This window comes from Felis catus, chromosome A2 (assembly GCF_018350175.1).
Source record: "Felis catus isolate Fca126 chromosome A2, F.catus_Fca126_mat1.0, whole genome shotgun sequence".
Lineage (NCBI taxonomy): Eukaryota > Metazoa > Chordata > Mammalia > Carnivora > Felidae > Felis > Felis catus.
In genome coordinates this window covers 26,024,556-26,047,178 of record NC_058369.1, presented here as the reverse complement: position 1 = coordinate 26,047,178, position 22,623 = coordinate 26,024,556, and the positions used below count along the sequence as shown (strand labels likewise).

Genomic DNA, 22,623 nt, shown 5'->3' with positions numbered 1-22,623 from the left:
TCTAATGCCCAGTCTGGGCTCAGTGGGAAAAAAACATCAGTGATGTCTGCCATGAAGAGAGAAAAGCGTAGCACGGGTGCCACCTGTTTGTTGACCCTGATTCTAGATCAATGCTCAAAGTTCACATATGAGAAAACTGAGGCCCAAAGACACAGCTGATGAACAGCAGAGTCAGAATAAGAACCAGGTGTGCAGACCCCACGCTCTTCCCATTCTGTGCTCCAGGATCCCCTTTTCACCTGAGTCAGAAGCATTTAAGGCTGCAGATTCACTATAAAGAAAAGCAAATCTGCTCTAAGTCTTGGGTCAAATCATTAAGAGGCTTAAATTTATGGGTCCAAAACAAGTAAGCTTTGTGGAATAAGGGTGCTGGTGAGAAAAGGATGGGCTCATTTGCAAGGGCATCCTTATAGAAAGTTAATCCCAATAAAAGTCTTTCCCATGTTGCCGCCCCAGGCCGAGTATGTTGTGCTGGGCCAGACTTCACGTGTGGTCAACTCATCTGCCCAGTGAATAGATAGGGTGGTCTCCTCTAGCTGGGGCTGTGATGAGGAGCCCCTCTGACTATCCAATGAGGAATTCTTGAAGCTTCCACTTTCCTCCTAACAGAATCTTCCAATCTGGAATAACACTCAAAATGACTGAGGCTGCTGGTTTGTCAGAAATCCAAGCCCCATAACCACGATCTTTTTTTAGTTTTTAATTGGGGAGAGTCACTGTGGCTGAGCTACATTTTCCTCTCCTTCAACACGGACCCTGGAAGGCAAGCAAACCCTTTTCTGCACACATTCATTCTTTCTTTCAACTCTTCCTCCTAGAAAGGGGGGTGGAGATGCCTGTTGCTTTTAAGCTGCCATTTGCACCCTCTTTAGATGGGAATCCAACAAGTCCACAAGACTGAGGATCACAGGTTACCTGGTATTTTGCCATGGAAATTATGCCACTTAAATTTGAAGTCAGATTTTATTTTATGTACAAGTCTAACTAACACCTTTTAATTATATAGACAGCTTTTAAAAATCCTCAAGCATGCTACAGTTTACATGTTGGGTTTTTTTGTTTTGTTTCATTTTGTTTCTTCTTGATTTGCCTGTGAAGTTGAAACAGTAATCTCAGTTGGGTGGGGGGATCTCACTTTGAGGGGGTGGGAATCTCATTTGGCAGGGGTGAAGAGGTAATCTCATTTGGGTGAGGAAAGAGGTAATAACCTAAGTTACAGGCTATATAAATACCACAACCAGGGGTGGCTCAGTCAGTTAAGTGTCTGACTTCGGCTCAGGTCAAGATCTCACAGTCTAGAGCCGGCTTCGGATTCTGTTTCTCCCTCTCTCTCTGCCCCTCCATCACTTGTGCCCTCACTCACTCTAAAATAAACTTAAAAATAAATTAAAAAAAAAAAATACCACAGCCAGTGACCCCAGAGTTTCATAAAATTAAGGGGGTTTCTAAAAAACAAATAGCAACCTAGTATAGCAGTGGTCCAGTGTGAGAAGCCTCCCTGGGATCCATCCTTCCAACCTCTTCAATGTCCCAGACTGGGAAGGGGAGAGAGGAGGTAGGACATGTGATCTAGGTTAAGCCAATCCCAACAGTCAAACACCCTGGCCAGTGATTGGTTAAGAGGGCAAGTGGCACATGCTGGTCCAATCACAGTAAACCCCAGGGTCTGCCTTCTTCCTCAGAGAGGTGTGGATGTGGGTATGGCTGTGTGGCCAGGAACTGCTACCCCAGCCTGTCCATGAGCAGAGATAACAGAAAACAGAATCTAAGAGAAACAGAGACAGGGTTCTGACAACCTCACAACCTCTGGGTCAAAATGCACCTGCTGCTTGCCCTACCCCTGGACTGTTTAGCTGCAGGAGCCAATGAGCTCCCTTTTTGGAGGAGCCAGGATAAGTTGGGTTTCCTATGATGTGGAAGCATACACAGACTAACTGATACATTTACTTTCAAAGTCTGTCTCTTCTGCTTCCTGGCTATGCAACAAGTCACTAAACCTCTCAGTGCCTCAGTCTCCCCAACTGTAACACAGAAATAATACCTACTTCATAGGGCCGTTCGAATTAAGTGACATACTTGATGTAAAGCACCAACCTAGCACAATCCCTGGTACACGACAGATGTTAGCTCACCTACCCATCCTTGAATGATGGTTCGTGAGAGACTGTTTTCAAGAAGCACTCACCACTCTACTAGTTAGCCACAGTGTTAGGACTACAGGGCCTTTTCCTACAGGTAAACTAGTTAGAGAATTTGATGACAGCAAGAATGAAAACTTTTGTGGTAGAGGACACAGAAAGAAGTGACCAAAGCCACAGGTGCTTTTACCAACCAGCTTAAAGAATTGTCTTTAAGAAAACATTTCTTGGGGGGCGCCTGGGTGGCGCAGTCGGTTAAGCGTCCGACTTCAGCCAGGTCACGATCTCGCGGTCCATGGGTTCGAGCCCCACGTCGGGCTCTGGGCTGATGGCTCGGAGCCTGGAGCCTGTTTCCGATTCTGTGTCTCCCTCTCTCTCTCTCTGCCCCCCCCCCCCCCCCCCGTTCATGCTCTGTCTCTCTCTGTCCCAAAAATAAATAAAAACGTTGAAAAAAAATTAAAAAAAAAAAAAGAAAACATTTCTTGGGACACCTGGGTGGCTAGGTCAGTTAAGCGGCCGACTCTTGATTTCAGCTCAGGTCATGATCTCATGGTTTGTGAGTCTGAGCCCCATGTCAGGCTCTATGCTGACAGTGTGGAGCCTGCTTGGGATTCTCTCTCTCCCTCTCTCTCTGAACTCCCCTGCTCTCTCTGTCTCTCTTTCTCAAAAATAGTCTGTTAAATAAATAAACAAACAAATAAATAAAATACTTGTAGATATTGTGAAATGATCACCACAGTAGTCTAGCTAACATCTGTTACCATATATAGTGACAAATTTTCCTATGATAACTTTTAAGATCTAATCTCTTAGAAATTGTCAAATATGCAATACAGTACTATTAACTATAGTCACCATGCTATACATTATATTCCCATGAGTACTTATTTTATACCTGGAATTTTGTACCTTTTGACTCTCTTCACCCACTTCACCCACCTCCCACCTCCCACACTTCTTATCTCTGAGTTTGGGCTGTTTTTTTTTTTTTGTTTTTTTTTTTTTTAAGATTTCACATATAAGTAAGATGAGACAGTATTTGTCTTTCTCTGACTTATTTCATTTACCATAATAATGCCCCCAAGGTCCATCTGTTTTCTCACAAATAACAAAATTTCCTTCTTGTTTATGTTTATGGCTGAATTATATATATACATACACATACACACATACACATATCTCACATTTTCTTGATCCATTCACCCATCAATAGATACTCAGGCTGTTTTTTTGGATAAACACTCAGAAGTGAAATTGCTAGATCATATGGTAGTTCTATTTTTATCTTTTTTAGGAACCTCCATACTGTTTTCCACAGTAGTTGTACCAATTTACAGTCCTAGTAACAGTACCCAATGGTTCCCTCTTCACTGCATCCTTACCAACACTTGTTATCTCTTACCTTTTTGATAATGGCCATTGTAACAGACACAGGGTGATATCTCATTGTGGTTTCGATTTGCATTTCCCTGATTACTGACGTTTGAGCATTTTTCACGTAACTGTTGGCCATCTGCAGGTCTTCTTTAAAAAAATGTCTTATATACTCTCTGCCTATATTCTCTGTCTTACATATTCTCTATATATTTTTTAACTGTATTGCTTGGACTTCTGCTATTGAGTTGCTGGAATTATTTATTCCATATTTTGGATATTAACCTCTTATCAGATACATGATCTGCAAATATCTTCTCCCATTCCTTAGGTCGCTTTTTCATTTTGTTGATGATTTCCTTTGCTGGGCAGAAGCTTTTTAGTTTAATGAGTTTTTTCTTATTTTTGTTTTTGTTGCCTTCCAATTGTACACTTTTCAATGTGTCATTTGTTGTATGTCAATTATACCCCAATAGAGTAATTTTTTTTTAAGAATTCTTTTACTTTCATATAATCTCTGCACCCACTGTGGGCCTCGAATTCACAGCCCCAAGACGAAGAGTCACATACTCTACCGAGTCAGCCAACAAAGTAATTTTTTTTAACTTTTTAAAATGTTTATTTGTTTTTGAGAGAGAGAGCCTGTGTGTAAGCAGGGGAGGGGCAGAGAGAGGGGGAGACAGAGGATCTGACACGGGCTCTGCGGTTCAAACCTATGAAATGTGAGATCATGACCTGAGCCGAAGTTGGATGCCTAACCTACTAAGCCATCCTGGTGCCCCGGAGTAATTTTTTAAAAATTAAATGCTTCTGAGCTCATATGTTCAGGTGCCTGGGAAACTAGACAGGAACCACCATACCACAAAATGGACAGACTTGATTTTGGCCGTAATGCAAAGGTGTTCTTTGAATGCAACCCTGGTAACACTCAATCCACTGCTGAACCATCCCTTATCTGGACTATTACCCACTTTTAAGGACAATGCAAATATTTCAGCAGTCCCTTGAGGTATTTCCTTGAGAAATATCTCCTTCACTTAGACAAAAAGCCATTGACTGGAAGCTCCCAGAGGCAGATGTCTGAAGCTCTCTCTGCCTTTGAGAAACCCAAGCCTGCCATGTTCACAAGCGACAGGAGGGGCCTTACATTCTAAGGTTATTAGCTCAGGAGTTTCAACACATACTTGGGGAGTGGGAGGGAGAAATCCTGCAAAGTGTGAATGTCTTTTGTCTTAATATCATCCTGACATCTTGAGGATGATCTGTTTTCTTTCTTACAAGTTGGGCCCAAGCTTGTCTTTAAAACAAACAAACAAAATAATAAAGGTAGGATCCTTTTTTCCCCTTCCCTTGGTCAAGTTCATTAATGCACTGTACCAGCATTAAAATGATATACTTTTTTAGAAATATTTCCAACAAATACACACAAAAACAGAGGACAAAAAGAACAGTACAATATCAGCACCATGCAATTGAAGAAATCAAATGTTACAAAGAGTTGAAAGCCCCAGCACACCCCTTCATGGCTGCACACCCCCCACACCCTACAGGCAACCACTATCCAGAGATTGGTGACAGTCATTCCAATGAACATATCTGTATTTCCATTACATATGTAAAACTATATAGTATCAGAGCATATGTATCTTCCTGCAATTTGCTTTTTCTGCTCAACATTGTTTGCAGAACTGATCCAGGGAGATATACTTGGTAATGTCACTGTTGCCTGTGTCTACATTCTCTTTCTTGGCCCACCTCTAATTTCAGCCACAGTTAGGATGGGCACAAATCACTCTCCGGGGCCCACCTACCAACCCAAGCACTCGCCTTTTCTTTTCCCTTTTTGCACCAGCAGAGCCAGCACGCATGGGTGTCCAGCCTGGAAGTCTGAAGAGTGAATGCCTCTATCACTGAGGCTAGTGGATCGCCAGCTTCCTGTCCTCTCAGGAGGGCAGTTCTAGAGGCGTTCTGTACATTTCTTGGGAGGTCCCAGCAGAACTGAGCCACTGCTGCCCACAATAGTGGCCCTGATAACTCACCCTACTACTGGTTTCTCCTCCTTCCCTGTCTCACTCACGGTACCTCTTTCCTGCTTCCTGGGATCACCTCCCCTGAGAAAAGCATCTCCACATGGGTGTAGGTCCTTGTGTCCAGCCCACTCTCAGCAGAACTCAACCTAAGCAGTTCTAATTTATTTATTATTGCTCTGTATCCTGTCTTTATTGGCATAATTTATTTTAAAAGAATATGCCCCTTGGGGCACCTGGGTGGTTCAGTCAAGTAAGCATCAGACTCTTGACTTTGGCTGGAGGTGTAGAGTCTGCTTGGTTGGGATTCTGTCTCTCCTTCTCTCTGCCCCTCCCCCACTCATTCTCTAAATAAATAAATAAACAAACAAACAAACTTTAAAAAAATTTTAAGAAAAAAAGAACCTGGATCCTTGATGACAGAGCACTGGGTCCCACAAACCCATAACCCACCCTGTGCTTGCTGACATGAGTCAATCAATTTCCTTATATGTGAGCCAGTTTGGGGTCCAATTCCTGCGGTTGAAAGGATTCTAACTGCCCCACTGGCCCTCTTGAAGGCTCTTCTCATTGTCCATTTCATTCTGATTTGATCCATACACAGTGTCTTAGGGATCATGGTGCCACTTGTCCCAAATCTCAGATCCTTTCTGAATGTCCTGATGCCAATCAGCATGTTCTAACCAAATCCCAAATCTGATGTCCCCCTTCACCGCACTCACTACCAGCCTAGAGTAGTAAACACCTGAGCCTTTCAATCAGAGAAGTGTGGATTACCTGTTAGCCCTACCTAAACACTTCCCATGTGGCAAGTACTTTACAAAATTTAGCTCATTAAATCTTCACACCCACTCTTTCAGGTAGAAACTATGATTATCCCCAGTTTACAGGTGAGAACACTGTGCACCAAGGCTCCAGAAAAATCATGTAACTCAATCCTAGGTCACACAGTAAGTCCCAGATTCAACCCCAGATCTGCCTGGCACCCAAGTTCTCCTTTTTTAGAAATTTTTCTTTTTCCTTTTATTTTTTAAAATGTTTACTTTTTTATTTTGAGAGAGAGTGTGTGCATGCATGAGCAGGGGAGGAATAGAGAGGAGAGAATCTCAAACAGGCTCCACGTGATAAGCACAGAGCCCCACACAGGGCTCAATCTCACGAACCGTGAGATCATGACCTGAACCAAAACCAAGAGGCAGTTGCTTAACTGACTGAGTTACCCAGGTGCCTCCCAAGTCCTCATTGTTTTGTGTTTTTTTAACGTTTATTTATTTTTGAGAGACAGAGAGAGACAGAGCGCAAGTGGGGAAGGGGCAGAAAGAGGGAGATACAGAATCTGAAGCAGGCTCTAGGCTCTGAGCTGTCAGCACAGAGCCTGACACGGGGTTCAAACTTACAGACCGTGAGATCATGATCTGAGCCAAAGTTGGACACTTAACTGACTGAGCCACCCAGGTGCCCCCCAAGTCCTCATTCTTAACCGTAACTTCCCTCCTCCCAGAAACCCAAGAGAAGTAGGTGTTGCCCTCAGCTGGCAGATGGACAGGAAAATCAGACTCAGCCTCAATCCCACTACCTTAAAAAACACCACTCATTCCTGGACACTAGCTGGAGGCATTTCAAAAGTCCAATCTTGGGGTATATCTTGCTTGCAGAAACTACAGGACATGCTACTCTGAGACCGGGGCGAGGGGTGGGGGGGAACAGTGTCATAAAGAGCAGATCAGGCCATCTTGTTTGTATCTATTTACAATGGACATAGACTCCAAAAGAGCTCAAAACTCAAATTAGGCTTTAGGGAATTAAGGTCGGTTACCACCACATAAAGGGTTAAGATGGATTATTCTCTTAACACCATAAGAACAATGACACAACTTTAATATATTCCATTTCTCTAGAATCATTCTGGACTGAAATGGGTTTATTCACTTAAAAAAATTCAAATTATGGGGTGCCTGGATGGCTCAGTTGGTTCAGCATCCAACTCTTGATTTCAACTCAGGTCATGATCCCACAGTTTGTGAGATCAAGCCCCACATGGGGCATGTACTTATAGCACAGAGCCTGCTTGGGATTCTCTCTCTCTCAGTCAATCAATCAATCAATCAATCAATCAACTTTTTTTAAAAATTCCAAATGAAATTTAATTTTCTAAACAACTTTTATTTGTAAAAGACTCCTATATACATGACAGAACTTAGTTCTGTGATTTTCTTACTGAAACCTTTGTGGCCTGTCCTGCTCTTCATTTACATTAACCTACTTCTAGGATTCCCATTAGATTGTGAGCTTCCCAAGACAGGTGACCAAGCCCCAGTCCCCTTTGTCCTAGCCTCTAGGATCCTGGCACAGATCCTGGCACTCAACGAAGGCTCTACAAGTATGTATCAAACAAAGCATCTATACATTACTATTCTGAGCTATTGGTGACACTCTATCAGTCTCTTTGCATCACTAAGACATTACTCTCTTTCCAATTCTTTCTCAATTCTTCTGTGTAGGTCAGGGGAAAAGGCTCAATGTGGTGCTAGGTTACTCTGAACACCTATCTCTGGCTAATTTTCCTTTTTAAAAAAAATTTTTTTAATGTTTATTTTTGAGAGAGGCAAAGTGTGAGTGGGGGAGGGGCAGGGAGAGAGAGGGAGACACAGAATCTGAAGCAGATTCCAGGCTCTGAGCTGTCAGCACAGAGCGCGACACAGGACTTGAACTCCCAAACCATGAGATCATGACCTGAGCCGAAATCAGACGCTTAACCGACCAAGGCACCCCTAATTTTCCTTTTTAACCAAAAGAGTTGGCCTCCTGCTAACAATAGGCAATAGCGCTAGCCAGAATTTCAAAACACTGTTTTGGGTTTATTTACGCTTACCTCGATTTACCTAGTGACACTGCTTTTTTTGTTACAACAGTGACAAAAGTCTCCTTTTCAAATGCACTTGATTTCAAAATGAGTCAACTACGGAGGTGGGGGGAGGCAGATATTAAGAAAAATGAAATAGAGGCAGCCATGGGACATGGCAAAAATAATATAAGTGGTTTCTTTACGAATGACTGAAGTTTGGGAGACACAGACTAGTCCAGTTCTCCCCTTTCACAGACAGGAAAACAAGCTGAGAGACAGAGGCAGGGCCTCTCCAAGGCCCCAGTGATGGTGGAAACGGGCCCAGGTCTGCCCAGGACCCACAGTCGTGCCAAATCCAGCTTGCTCTGGGCCTTTCCCAGGACTACAGACTGGTCTCCGGAAGCAGAGCGGTGAACACCTGCTGATCTTATTGATAACGCCTGATGGTCAACTTTAATAGCTGGTGAAACAAAAGCCATTGTGCAAGTGTTTAAATTTTTGCCCTGTCACATGGAAACAGTGCCCAGGCTGACTAATTTCTTCCCGTCATTAAAATGCAAAGATACGCATTAGTCATCACTCAAGTAAAACCCCCACAAATTCTACCTCTGGGAAAGGTGTTGGGTGTTCTCTGCCCCTAAAAGAGACAACCTAAAAATGACACTCCCTTAAAAGGCTGCAGTATTAGAAATCTGGCCCAGCCAGGAAAACAGCAGGCAGCTTGTATTCATGGAGAAACTGAAGGAAATAGGCAGCCGCACAAGACACAGATCCCTTCAGCCAGGCAGGACTAAGACTAGTGTACCCCTGAAAAGAACTGGGAATGATGCCCCTCCCCACACAACCTCCCACATCCTTCTAGACTTAGGAGCCATAGAATTTTCTGGTGCCGATCTCCTCCAGTCACCCCAGTCCAATAACCCTGATGCTGTTTGTACAGGGTGTGACCCCAGGATCCCAGTTTCCAAGCACTACTGTAAAAATATTGTCACTAGCTCCATGACATGAGTTTGGGCAGTGCTGGGCTTCAGACCACACCCAGGACAGCAAAAATCTTGGCAGGAAGCCCCACCATGATCCCAGGTATCAAAGGGCCAGGACTAGAGGGAGAGGAAACAGTGCCCAGGGCCAAGGCAGAGCCAAGCCTGGCTCAGGGACGGCAGCTGGTACACACCCCTTTGTTCCAGATTGGAAGCACACACTGAGGCAGTGAGCACAGTCTCATCTGCAGCATGGCCACTTCCTCTCCATCCTCCTCGACTGAGCCCTGCGAAGGGTGAAGTGGGAGGTGTGGGGCTGCACAGTAATTATGCCGATGCCAGCAACACAAGAGCAGCAGCTGTCATTTACTGATCACTGCCTATGACCAGGAGCGGTGCTAAGGGCTTGAGACACACATTCTCTTTATACCTTAGAACTCAATAAGGCAGAGCAGTTTATCATCACATTCTGCATCTAGAAGACAGGCTCCTAGAGGCAAAACACTCCCTGGGGTCAGCCAGCTCTCAAGGGGCAGAGCCAAGGCTCACACCCACGAGCATATCACCTGGGCAGTATAACAGCCCCTTCCATGAGAGCAAAACCAGGAAAGAAATGGGAGTGGAGGACATCCTAAGAGACAAAAAGGATTAAAGAAAGAAAGGAGGGGCCAAAAAGCTAGTTAAAACAACAGATCCGTTAGCCAAACAGGACAAAAGGGAAAGTGGGGGAAGACGTCAAGAATAGTTGGCACCTGTTTTCTACCCTTAACCTAAGGAAGCTTGGCCGGAAGACCAGGAAGTGCCTCTGACCCATGGTTCCTGCCCAGCAGCCAGTGAAAAACCCATCACCTCTTCTAAAAGCAGCTTATTCAGTATGAGGTACCTTTGACCAATTTCTGGGAGTATTCCCACCCACCTCTCTTCTTCCAAGATAATTAGGTCACTTCTTCCTCCAGTCTGAGGGGGCCACCCCAGGCCAAAGAAGGAGGAGAGAGAAAGGGGAGGAGGAAGGAAAGACCACCATTCATGGGGCACTTATCATCTGCCACATGCTTTATAAAGACTGTACCGTTTAATCTTCAACAACACCAACAGCTGAGGCACTGTTGATAGCCTGGGACATGGAACCTCAGAGAGGTCAAGGAACTTGCCTCGGGTCTCCCAGCCGGCAAGTGGCAGGGTCTAACTGACCTGTCCTCTTAAGCACACTCAGGAAGCGGTCTCATTCCAACTCCTTTACTTCGAACAAGGCTGAGACAGGCTAGTGTCCTGAGGGCTGTTGAGAAAATGTTTCAAAACACCAGCCATGCATATAATATTCAAACTTCTAAAAGTTCCCAGATGGGCACGGGTGAACCAAGCTGCCCAACTACATTCTGTTCGGCTCATATTTGAGACATTTAAATTGCTAATAGAGCTGAGCAACTAAAAAGTCAATGAATTTCCATGCTAGGCTAACCATGAGAAGAGGGCATAATAGTTACCAAACATAATAACTATTATTAAGAGACCCTGGCAGTCCCAATAAAAGTTGGTACTAAAAACTTTTAAGAGGCAGAAAGTAGATGAAACACCCCCACTCTGTGGTTGACCAAAACATATTTCTAGACCAAGGGAGACTTGCAAACCATGAGCCTCAACCAAGACCTCCAATTTTAATGCTGGCACAGCTCCGCGGTAATTTGAGGATGAGTCTTGTTACAACCATCAGTATGATCAAAATGATTTCACAAAACGTTTCCGGTCCAGTCTCGTTTTTCCTGAGAAAATGCAATCCCCTTTTCCCATTCTGATCAAAAGGCAGCCATTACCCAAAATTCCCAAAAAGTAGAAAAACATTTGTTAAGGTTTCTCACAACATGTGATATGGTTTTTTTCTTTGTATTTCTCTCTGTTCTTGCAACTCTCTTACAATAAGCACAAATGCAACTCTTTTTTAAGCTTACTTATTTATTTTGAGAGAGAGAAAGAGTGCATGTGAGGGAGGGGCAGATAGAGGGGGAGAGAGAATTCCAAGCAGGCTCCACACTGTCAGCCCAGAGCCTGACACGGGGCCTGAACCATGAACCCTGAGATCATCACCTGAGCCAAAATCAAGAGTCAGATGCTTAGCCGACTGACCCACCCAGGCACCCCCCAAAACAACATTTTAATATAAAAAAAAAGTATTTAGAAGTGAATTCTGAATGCATGATGATGATTTTCCTTTGAGGGTTAAAATTTCTCAGACAAGGGTTTGAATCATAGTCTGCCACATATTCAGTGGCTGATCTGGGGCATGCCTCAGTTTCCTCATCTGTATAATGGGGATTACAACAATAACTACATCCCACAGGATTGCAATTAGGCTTCATTTAGCTATCAGTGAAAAGCATTGATCACAATTTCTGGTATTGGTAGGGATTCAATATATATTCATTATTATTAATGAAGCTAGGCTACTATTACTATAGTGACTCTCAGTGGCTTCCATTTATATCCCTTTTCTAAGCCTTGCATGATCACTAGGAAAAGGCCTTATTCTCTAACAGTTGAAGCAAATCATAGACGTTCAGAGAATGACTATGAAGCGCTGAATTCTTTAAGTTCAGCATCACTGTCCCAAAAATGAGGTGTTCTACTGGGACCCTGGACCCCGAGGTCCACTGCACATAATTCCCACTTCACTACTGGCCCCAAAGGCTAAGTATTTTGCATTTTCTGAAAGCAAGTCTCTTGCAAACCAATTTAATGTATCAGATTTATTATTCAACCCATCTATGCCTGAAGCTGTGTATTTACCCAATAACTTACTTATTATGTTCCTACTAGGTGCCAAGCTCGGAGCCAAGGAGGTGAACACAGGATTCAACACCTGCCCCTGAATCAGCAGTCATGATCCAGTGGGAGAGCAAAACAGGCAAGTTAGGAGATCTATAGAGCTCAGGAAGCTATGAAATGGGGTGGGCATGGGGTGAGTGGGGAGACGTGGGTGTCCAGGAGAGGGTCTCAAGCCCCGCACCTCAGATGTGACTTCCCACAGGTGTCAAACAAGAGTGCCAAGGGACAGGAGAGGTAATTGTGGTAAGGGATGCATGCCCGACAGGACACGTAATGTGACACCTGGATCATTTCCTATAAAGGACTCCCGGACAGGAGAGGCATTCCCCAGGTGCCAGCTTGCCTCCTTTGGTGCAGATAAGGAATGTGACATGCCACTGCCTGGGTGCTCGCAAGCCAAGATTCCTAAGGCTCCTCCTCTCAGAACAGACTGGGTGCTGCTCCTGGAGGGCTGGAAGCCCCACAGAGAGGCCCCTCATCCCACCAGCTAGACACCATTGGCCTTCCAGCCTCTGCCTCCGCTGACAAGGAGTCTTATAAACACAACCCAGAACCGCCTAGTTACAAAGGCCTTTTCGGGACTGAGCCCTAAGACCTCAGCACCTTTGGTCCCCTGGAGGGTGGCGCCTAGTACCCCACCCCCACCCCCACCCCCCTGCCTCGGGCAGGCTTTAAGCCACCAAGGGAACAATCACTTTGTTCTTGAAAAGAAACCCCAGGCCCAGCCATGCTCCTAACAGACCGCAGAATGCCAAATAATTCCCGTTTCCCTGGAATATCTGATAAATCACTTCAGGGAGGTACAGAGGAATCAGGGTGATTCACACAAGCAGTGCAGTACCAGCACGATAAGAACTTGATTATTTTCTTGGGGGCGGCAGGGGACACGAAGGAATCTGATTTTAGCAACCGAGAATCTTTTCAGACCCCAGCCTCCACGGGAGGCCTGCCTCTGCCTCGGTCACAAGCAGCAGGGGGCCGAAAGTAACACCATTCTTGTTTGTAGAAGGAAAGCCGACTGCTGCGTGCCTTTTTTAATCTTAAAATCTGAATTTATGGGCCGCAGCAAATTTACATATCCCTGCCACAAATCCCCACCCATTTCCCTATAGCTCAAAAGCCAAAATTCCACACTGTGTTCTCGTTATATCTAAACGGAAATTCCAGAGAAGTTGTCTGGCATGGCAAAAGCTGACCAGCCTTATGAAAATACCCAGAAAGGTGACCCATTTAGTCAAAAGAGCTTTCAGATCTCCATGAGAAAAGGAATTCATGCCAGCATAAAGGGCCTTCAGAGAGGGAGAACAGGAGTGTTGTGTTAACGCCCAGACCTTGCAACAAACCAGCCCCTGCGATTTCTGGGGAAGGCTGAGCACTGAGTAGGCCTGCCAGCCCGGCTTCCTTTCTTGGGAGTGCTGTAGGAGAAGCCCTTGGGGACACAAGTTCAGCTCTGGAGCAGCTTGGCGGAGCTACGCGACACAGCAAGGCTCCATGAAGATGAGCCAGGAGCTGCTGGCTTGGCATGGGAGCGGGCAGCGGCTTGTGCCAGGGCGGCCAGACTGATAAAGGCGAAATGCCAGCCAGAAAAGAAAGGTTCTGCTCAGCAGCAGGCACAACCCAACACACTCTCCCGCCGGTTAATGTTTAAAGGTGGCAGAAGGAAAGGATGGAGAGGGAGGTCATTTTGGAGAGGGCTCGATTGTGCCAATGGTGACTGTCACCAAGGATCTCCCAGCACAGCGAGGTCTCCACAAACCCCACCACTCCCCACCCCCCCACCCCCGCAAGTGGTGTGCACCGTGAGCCCCACAGGAGTGCAACCAGGAGAAATTCCAGGGGCACCTCCTCCTCATCTCTGGCCTCTAGGCCTCACAAAGGAAGCCCTGCCTGGCTGCCCAAAGCAGCCTCCAGCGGGTCCCCACTGCAAACCTGCAGTGAAATCACTGCCCCTGGGAACCAAATAAAGGCAGAGGTGCCCCAGAACGGAAAAGAAGGCCCCAAAGCTCTACAGTACTGGAAGAGGCATGGCCAACGGGCCAAAAAAAAAGTTTTGTTCTGTAGAAGAGAATTTCAATTTCACACTAATCAAGCTCAAGGAGCATTTCAAGCAAAAAACAAACAAAAAAAGGACTAAACTAAAGCTGCATGAATTCTCTCATTACAGTATATCTAGTTTAAGTATGAAACCAAACTTTAAGACGAAAAAAAAAAATACTTTGCAGTTTAATGCAGGCAAACATCATGCCTGGCATGTGAAGGGAGGCTGATTTGAGCCTCAGTTTTCTCACCTGTAAAGTGGAAATAAATACAAAGGCACTCACTTTGCAGGGTTCATAATGAGGATTAGAAGCAATAAAGGCAAGGTACTCAGGACATACTTAGCAGATGGCAGCCATAGGAAAATGTTAGATATTATGTGAGAGGATGCATGTGCACACCTCAACACTCAGTACACAAATGTCTTCATCCGTGTGCATCCTTGGAAAAGCCAAGGAATATGCAGGAGGAGGACAAGTGTCCTCCTTACCTATCCATTCTACCTATGCTAGGTTTTGATGATGGGGGAAAGGAGGAGGTCACATGTTCTGTCAAAATAATTCAGACCTATAACCAGTCCTGACTAAGTGAAAAACCAAACTGCTTTTTGCTAATAGTACAAGAAAATCTTAACCAGGGACATTCTACTGCACAGAGACTGGTCAAAAGGGGATCAGGGAAGGTAAAAGTTATGTTTGGGTATAAGTAAAATCCCATCTTTTTTTTTTTTTCTTATAACTGAACAGCTTGCAGAAGAGTTATGACAACTATCTACAACTTATCAAACGAATGTATTTAAGGCAACTGCTGTAAGGCTCTTGGAAGAAAGGTAGCAACTGCATGGATAGCACAGTATGTTTGGGGATGAAAAAAATCATGACACTAAGTGGACAGAATGAAAATACCCAACAGTTCCATCCTTTATACCATGTATAACTACTCTCATGTACTGCTTTATCCTTTAGTATATAAAGAGAACCATTTGGTTTTCTAATCATCTTTCCCCAAAACTCTCTCCCTAGAACATGGACTCAATTTCCCAAGAAAAGTGAGCAAGGCACTTAAAAAATACAAGGCCACTTTCCAAGCCCCAGAAGGGGAAAGTGCTGTTGTTTATTATACAGTAACCGGAGCCAATCTGGTGATTATTGAACACGTTTAATGGATAACTAGATTTACAACAGTAATGAAGGATGGCTTCTAGTAGAATGTCATGAAAGGCAATTTTAATCATTATAAGAGCAGGAAATTGCACCCATTTAGACTGAAATGACTCATTCCATTGGGTTTATTCATTTGGTTCAACGTGTTGGGGGAAAGGGACAGAATTATAGATCCACCTCCTTAACTGAGGATAACCAAACATCAAAACTAAATGCAGAATAGCAACAACATGGGGGGCAGGGGGAGGTGAAATGCAGAAATACAAGCCCTCAGGGGGCCTCCAAATAGGGCATATGTACCACAAGGTGTGCAAGATAATTCATTAGAGCACAGGAAAAATCAGATTTTATATTTGGATTTGTCCTCTAAAATGAAGGTAAGTGTTACTAATATTTAATATACAGGCTGACAATAATATATGAATATAGCTTATAAATTTGCATACATGAGAAAGGGGCACATTAAAATTTTTTACTGGCAGGAATGACTGGAGTAACAGTCAAGAGGGCCCCAGATCAGATGATCCATTTCAGCTGGGTTTACCTACCCTACACCAAGCCTCCTCAAGGAAGATGCCTGGCTGGCAGCCTCCTGCCTCAGAAGGCCCTTTGTGAGACAGCTCCTGTCACCTGTGCCACCCCTCTGACCTCCGTGTGACAAACTCTGTGCCTCACTTGGCTAACTGTTCGCCTGCCTAATTCTAGTCAGGGTATAGGCCCCGGCTTAAAGGCCCTCCCTCCAGGGAGCCCTCCAGACTACCCATCCCAGCCTGAGGGAAGGTGCTCCTCTCCCCCCCCACCCCCCCCAAGAGGGCTTGCCCTCTAGATCTTTACTACCTCCAGAGTGGCCTACCACCGCCACCAACGCCACCAACAGTAGCAACTGGGAGGGGGCTGGAAGTACGGAATCTCAGCCTTCTCACCTGACCTACTGATCAGACCCACAGTTTTACCAAGGTCCCCAGGTGATTTTTGTGTGTGCCTGAAGGTTCAAGGACACTCTCTGGTTACTCCCTCCTCTGCATTGAGCAGTATAGGATGCAAGCTGGGGCCTTGACTCTCATTATCCCTCTGGCCCTAGCACCGGGCCTGGCCCAGAGTTGGTCGTTCCTAGATTTACTGAATAAGGAAAGGAAGAAAGAAAGGATCTTAGGAGGCATCTGCATCAGAAGTTCCAAGCTGGGGGGAAGGAAATATCTGACACACCAGATGACAGCAGTAGGACTGGCCAGAGAGTAGATGGAAAACAAGACAAAGTCCTAGACTTTAAGGGTTCAGAAGCATATTGATATCAATAATGATAATGCCAGCACTATGCTATAAACTTAACTTAGTCACATATAACGCTCTCAGCAACTAATATAGGAACAACTATTCTCCATTTTACAAATGGGGAAACTGAGGCTCAGAAAGGTTAAGGCAGTGGACCAGAGTTGCACAGCTGTTAGGGAGCAGAGTGGGGCTTAGAATCCTGGCAATCTAGCTTCAGACGCACGCCCTGAACCCTTCAGCTATATCTATGATAGCCTACTATGTGCTGACCCAGAGGCCATTTATGGAGAAAGCAGATGACGTGGTACCCCCCGCCCTGAAACCACTGCAGCCAAGGCCCAAAGGCTCTGAGCCTGAGCGTCTGTTGCCCAAGGAGCAAGGCAGCCATCCTCAACTACTCGGTACACCCGCCCCAGCACAAAACCAGTGTCCCGGCAAGGAGGGGAGGGGTAGTGCCCAGGAGACGTAATCTGGGTCCAAATCAAAGCCCTCCCTTCAGCACAGCCTCTCCAAGAAGGAAGGCAGCTGCTGCCCGGCACTCTGGCTCTGCCGTTGCTGGAGGAGCTCCGCAGAGCCCAAACTGCCATCTGGAAGTGATCTGGCCCAGAGATTCCCGCACGGGGTGAAAGGATGGAATGACCAGCTGCCCCAAGCTCCAGTCCAGGTCTCAGAAACAAAGCTGCTATGAATGGGCCTCGGAGGCAGCCACAACATAACCAGGGGTCCTCCCCTTCCAAGGAAGCTAGTCCACAGCCCTGTTATAGCAAGCAGCAGCGACACTAGCCAACCAAGCTGGACTCCCCAGTGTGGCCCTGATTTCAAACGTCCTTTAGGCGTGCAAACCCTCCAGCATGGCTGTTGAGAACACTACTGGCCAGTACTTTATTTATTGAGTAAACACTCACACGGCACTTACCATGTGCTGTTCCAAACATTTTTTAAAATATTAACTTGTTTAATTTTTATAACAACCTTTTAAAGGAGGTAGTTATCATTCCCATTTTGGTGATAAGGAAACCAAGGCACCGAAGTTTCTTAACAGCTACTTAGTGGCAAGTGGGATTTGAACCAAGAATCCTTGCTCTTAACTAAGGTAAGATCCACATCTCGCACTGTGTTACTTTGTTGCAAATGGCCCAGAACTCGTTAATTCTGACAAAGTAGGCAACTTTGCTACTTTTAAAGCATTCTCTACTACTTTCGCCTAAAAAGACACACTTGGCGTTTACCAGGTAGTTCAGGAAAGAATAGAATTCAGGATTACTGTATTTGTATGTTATTTGGGTGGGGGCAGGGCAACAGGAAGGAAAAGGGGCTGAGTGCCATGGTGACCCACCACCCTGGAAACTCTGCCCGGTGACCCAAGGTCTTGGGAACACACACCCTGCCTGCTCTGGGGCGCTGGCCTGGCACAGGCACCTTAAGTAAACATTAGGGTCAGACCGCATCCTCCGAAAAGGAAAGAATTCCTTCTTCTAAAGGATCAAACCAAAACACACCACCCAAACTTCCAGGCAGCCTTGATTGTCATTCTTGGGCTGGGAGACCCCTTTTTCTCCAAATTGGCTAAGCTGCCCAGCGTCAGAAAGGTTTTTGGAAAAACAAGTAAATAAAACTGCCAGCTCCTGGCAGGCAACTAGAATTATTTATGCTGAGGCCTCACTATGAACTGCCCAAGACAGACCAAGAAACTGAAGAAAATCTTCAACTTTTGGATGCAGCCTAGACTGGGCCCACCTTACAACAAATCACAAATGTGAATAAACAGCCAGAACTGTCTTTCCCTGAATTCTAGACAGAAAAACCAGTCCTCTGGCAGCTTCTGACCATCTCATGTCTCAGAGCTGGGCGCCTGTATACAACTCTTATGATTCTCAACAATGTACATTGTTGGAAGTTATCCAAAGTATACAAAACCCTGTATCCATTCAAAGATACCTTCCCAGATTATGGACTAAAACACCATCCATTAAGTAGCAGGAAATACCACCACCACCACCACCGCCGCCACCACTACTCCCCTCCCCCCCCCCAAAAAAAAACCCCTGTGAACACAGGGCAGCCATTCCCTCAACAAGTTCATCTTGATGCTAGATACAAACTGATTCTGCTCACCTCCTGACGTGACACTCATCTCATGGGACCCTCATCCCAGTTCAGAGGATTCATCCTCTCACCTAAAGCCTTGAGATTCCCTCTTTGCTCAAGACTTTGTTCAAGGCTCAAAGCGTGAGTGTCCAGCTGCTACCCCAACATCCCAGACTTGCAAAATCTGGTGTTTCCGGGGCTCTCCGGCTGGGGGAGAGGGGCTGTATTTCACTCATTTCTGACGATGAAAAGCAGGTCAGTTAAGGGTCAGTTTCACAACTGGGCAGACCCAGCTTCCAGTCACCATTTAGTAGCGGGGTGATCTCCGCAAGTTACTTCACTCCTGTTTCCTCATCTTTAAGTGCAGATAATAATACTAACAACAACCACAGAAATAACAGCAATGACCATTTTCTAAGCAGTTAGGCAGAACCAGGGCAAGCTTTGTACCCTCCCAGTGACTTGGTGAAGCAGATGGTTACATAGACAAGGAAACCAAACCTTGAGGATTCCAGGCGGTGATCAATGGGGCGATGAACAGAACACACAGAACACCTAGTGTGTCCCAACAAACCGGAGCCAGGGTCTTTGTCAGCACAGTGCAACACAGCCTAAGCAGTGAATACTTGAACTGAAGTCCGAGCTGGACAGGACTTTCTTCTGAAGGGCCATTACCCAGAACTGCCCCGGGAGCAGGGAGAAGAGGCCTCAGGCATCACCCCCATGGGACTTCTGGCACTTGGCAAGTCTCCCTCCAGTCTTCAGAGGCTGGAAAACCTGTTTACTGTGAGATCTTTCTGGAGAGCAACTAGGCAGCCAATGATAGGAGTCATAAATGTGGTCACACTCTGACCCAGGAATGCCACTTGGGGGAATAGGATCCAAGAAATAATTTTAAAATAAAATGAAACAATGTAGTCTGTGGTGGGAACAGGTCCACAGCAAGAAGTTGCCAACAGCCCACAAGTCCACAACCAGAGAAGGGGAGGCTAATTGGGAATGTCAGGACAACGCTATGTCCTAGGTGGGTTCCGGAATGAAAATCATGAGGGTCAACAGGAAAATGTAAGGGACCAGGCAAAGTCTAGAATGAGACCCCCAAGTTCAGGGCAGTGACGGGAAGCCACGGCGGAGCCAGCACAGCCTCTGTAAACAGTTGGTAAATTAGGCAGTCCAGGATTTTCTGGTGCTGTGGTTTCATTTGTTTGTTTGTTTTGTTTTGCTTTTTTGAAGAGATTTCATGTCATGTTTGGATACTCCTGATTTACTTTAAGTCTCTTTGCCCATTTAATTAAACAAATACACATTTTTAAAACAAAGAAGAAGCGATCCCAGTTGAGCTCAGCCAGGCCTTGAGATTCCCCAGAAGGAAAGCTGGTTTCTGAAAAGGGGAGAGTTCCAGGATAATTCTGGGGCTCTCCTTCCACAGCTGTAGGAGATGGGACCCCAAAAAAGAGGCAGCCTGTTACACAGCTCTGCAGAGAAGCCACCCTTGATGGGGCGGCTGCCTGGGCCCAGGAAGCAGGAAGCGGCCCTACCTGCCAGGGCAGGTGTGGGGGAAGGGGAGGGAGAGGACAGAGGAGACTCAGCCTAGAGGGAACCCCTTTTGCTCTGGAGAAAGTCCCAGCAGCCACACCCACCCGGTGCAGCCCATCACCCACCACCCTTTCCTCCTATCACAGGAGTCACTATAAGGCCTGGCTTTCTCTGGAAGAGACCCCAGACCCACGCCTGGGTCAGCTCCTCCAGCAAGAGCCTCACCTGGCAGAACACACACACACACACACACACACACACACACACACACACACACACACTATGGGTGCACACACTTTCTCTGCCCATCCACACTATGTACACACTACATCCTCTGTACACATAAAAGTGCACACACGCACCCACATAACTACACACCCCTTCCCCCTACAGTCACAGCCCACACCCTCAGCAGCCTTGTGGCTTTCCTGGAAGCTTTCAACTACCCCAGGTCCTAGCGGGGACCTGACCCTCATTCTCTCTTCCCAGCAGAGGGGAGCGGAACCTGACACCAACTCCCTCCCCCTTCTCAGGAAGACCCTGGTGTGGGGAAGGATAGGAGAGGAAGGCAAAGTCTCCTTTCATTGTACCCGCTTCCCTTCCATTCTCAGCGAGACTCTTCCTACTTCCAAGACCTTGGACAAGTCGATTAACTCTCTGGACCCCCCTCCTTGTCTGTAAAGTAGGTCTAAGGACACCCCAACTCCCAGCTTGTGTAAGGACTGAGAACTTGGAAGGCTGCTGGCACACAGCACGCACAAGTTTGGGCTCTCCCTACAAAACAGTAGTTACTATACCACTACCGTCCCTAAATGATTACTTCGGCGGCAGAGCTGGCTCACCCCAAGGCACCCAGCCAGAGCTGAGCTGGGAGCAGAGGGAGAGAGGAGGACACCCCCCCCCCCCCCGCAGCTCCCCTTCCCACCTCGGGGCCCACACCCAAGCCAGAGACGGCGGGGGAGGGTAACAGGTCGCCGTCCCCACCTGAGCGGAGAGGCCCCAGGCTCGGAGAACTGTCCCTCCCCAAGTCTCCCGCCAGGCGTCAGAGCCACCGCCCCTTCGTCAGCCGCTGAGCGCACCAACCTGGGCGCAGCGGGGTGAGCGTTTTGGAGAACATCTGAGCGGGGCCCCACTTCTGTGGACCGTGGACCAGAGGTTTCCAGCTCCCCCTCAGGGGCACCGCGGGTGCGGAAAACATGCCACAGCCCCAGCTCTCCCCGTGCAGCCCCAACCCAAGCCCAGGATCCACAGCCCCCCAAGGACGCACAGCGAGGCCATCACACAAAGTCCTAGCCCAGGAAAAGGCACTGGGAAGGAGACCTAGGTCTCCTGCGTCCCCACTCCCGGGAGGACAACGCACCCCGCTTCAGCGCCCACACCCAGCCCGCGGCTGCTGGGCGCGGTGGGGGCGCGCGGCAGGGGGACCCAGGCTTCCCCCCGGCGCACGCGCGGGGGCGGGAGGGTACACCTCGGCGCCCGGCTGGGCCAGGGCACTCACCGATGGACACGAGCTTGATGCTCTCACGGTCCAGGAACTCGAGGGCCACGGACACGTTCTCCAGCTGCATCTGGCGGAAGGTGGGCCGCTGGTGGTACTTGCGGTACATGCGTTTCTGGCTGAGCACCTCGAGCAGCGCGATGAGCCGCAACCCATCGCTCAGGTCGGTCTGCAGGTTCCCGATGCGTTTGTTCACACACTTGAGGTGCTCGTTGCACCAACGCGTGAAGGTGTTCTGCTGGATCTTCTTCCACGGCGCGTCCTCCGCTAGGTCCTTCTCAGTTACCGGCATCCTGGCGGCGGGGAGAGCGCAAAGCGCAGCGACTGCCCGGGACTGGCGTCGGGAGGCCCAAGGGCCGGGGGAGCGAGAACCGAAGCGGAGCGGGAGCGGGGCTCGAACTCGCTGCTACTAGAGCCGCGGCCGGGACTGCTCTGCAGCCGCCTGCCCCTCGCCGCGCGAGGCGTCTGGACCCGCGCCTGCGCACTGAGCCGACCCGCCCTCGAGGCCCCGCCCCGTCCCAACCCCTCGGCGGGCGTTCCCGGACCACGCTCGCCCCCTGCGGTCCCAAGCGTGCACTGCACCCCACGGCCGGCAAGGTGTCCAGGGACCCCGTGCTCGGTGCTCACTACCTAGGCGAAAAGGAAGCCAGTGGGGAGACATTGGCTTAAGAAGAAGGTCACCGGAGTAAGGGGCGTTCAGGATGGGCGGGAGCGGCGGCGTGGGCCATGAGAGAGGGGAGTGAGGGGAGTAAATAGTACTTGATCCACGTATAGGTTCGGTAAGGTTCAATAAAGGTTTTGATTGACCTCCTGCTGTGTGCCAGACAAAAGTGTTAGGCACTGGA

At 47.4% G+C, this 22,623-nt stretch overlaps 1 protein-coding gene across 7 annotated transcripts in view; it reads right to left on the bottom strand.

Moving 5' to 3' along the window:
• FLNB (filamin B) overlaps positions 1-22,253 on the bottom strand; it is a 142,210-nt gene extending 119,957 nt beyond the window's left edge. For 4 of the 7 annotated variants that reach the window (XM_019823426.3, XM_003982367.5, XM_019823428.3 and 1 more), the window contains exon 1: positions 21,779-22,252. In XM_019823426.3, the coding sequence (XP_019678985.1) occupies positions 21,779-22,070 (292 nt within the window). In that variant the 5' untranslated portion in view covers positions 22,071-22,252. Of the gene's footprint in view, positions 1-21,778 lie in introns of all 7 variants that reach the window. The other 3 variants (XM_019823423.3, XM_019823424.3, XM_045051752.1) reach the window with 1 other exon arrangement.
• Between the last annotated feature and the right edge of the window lie 370 nt (positions 22,254-22,623).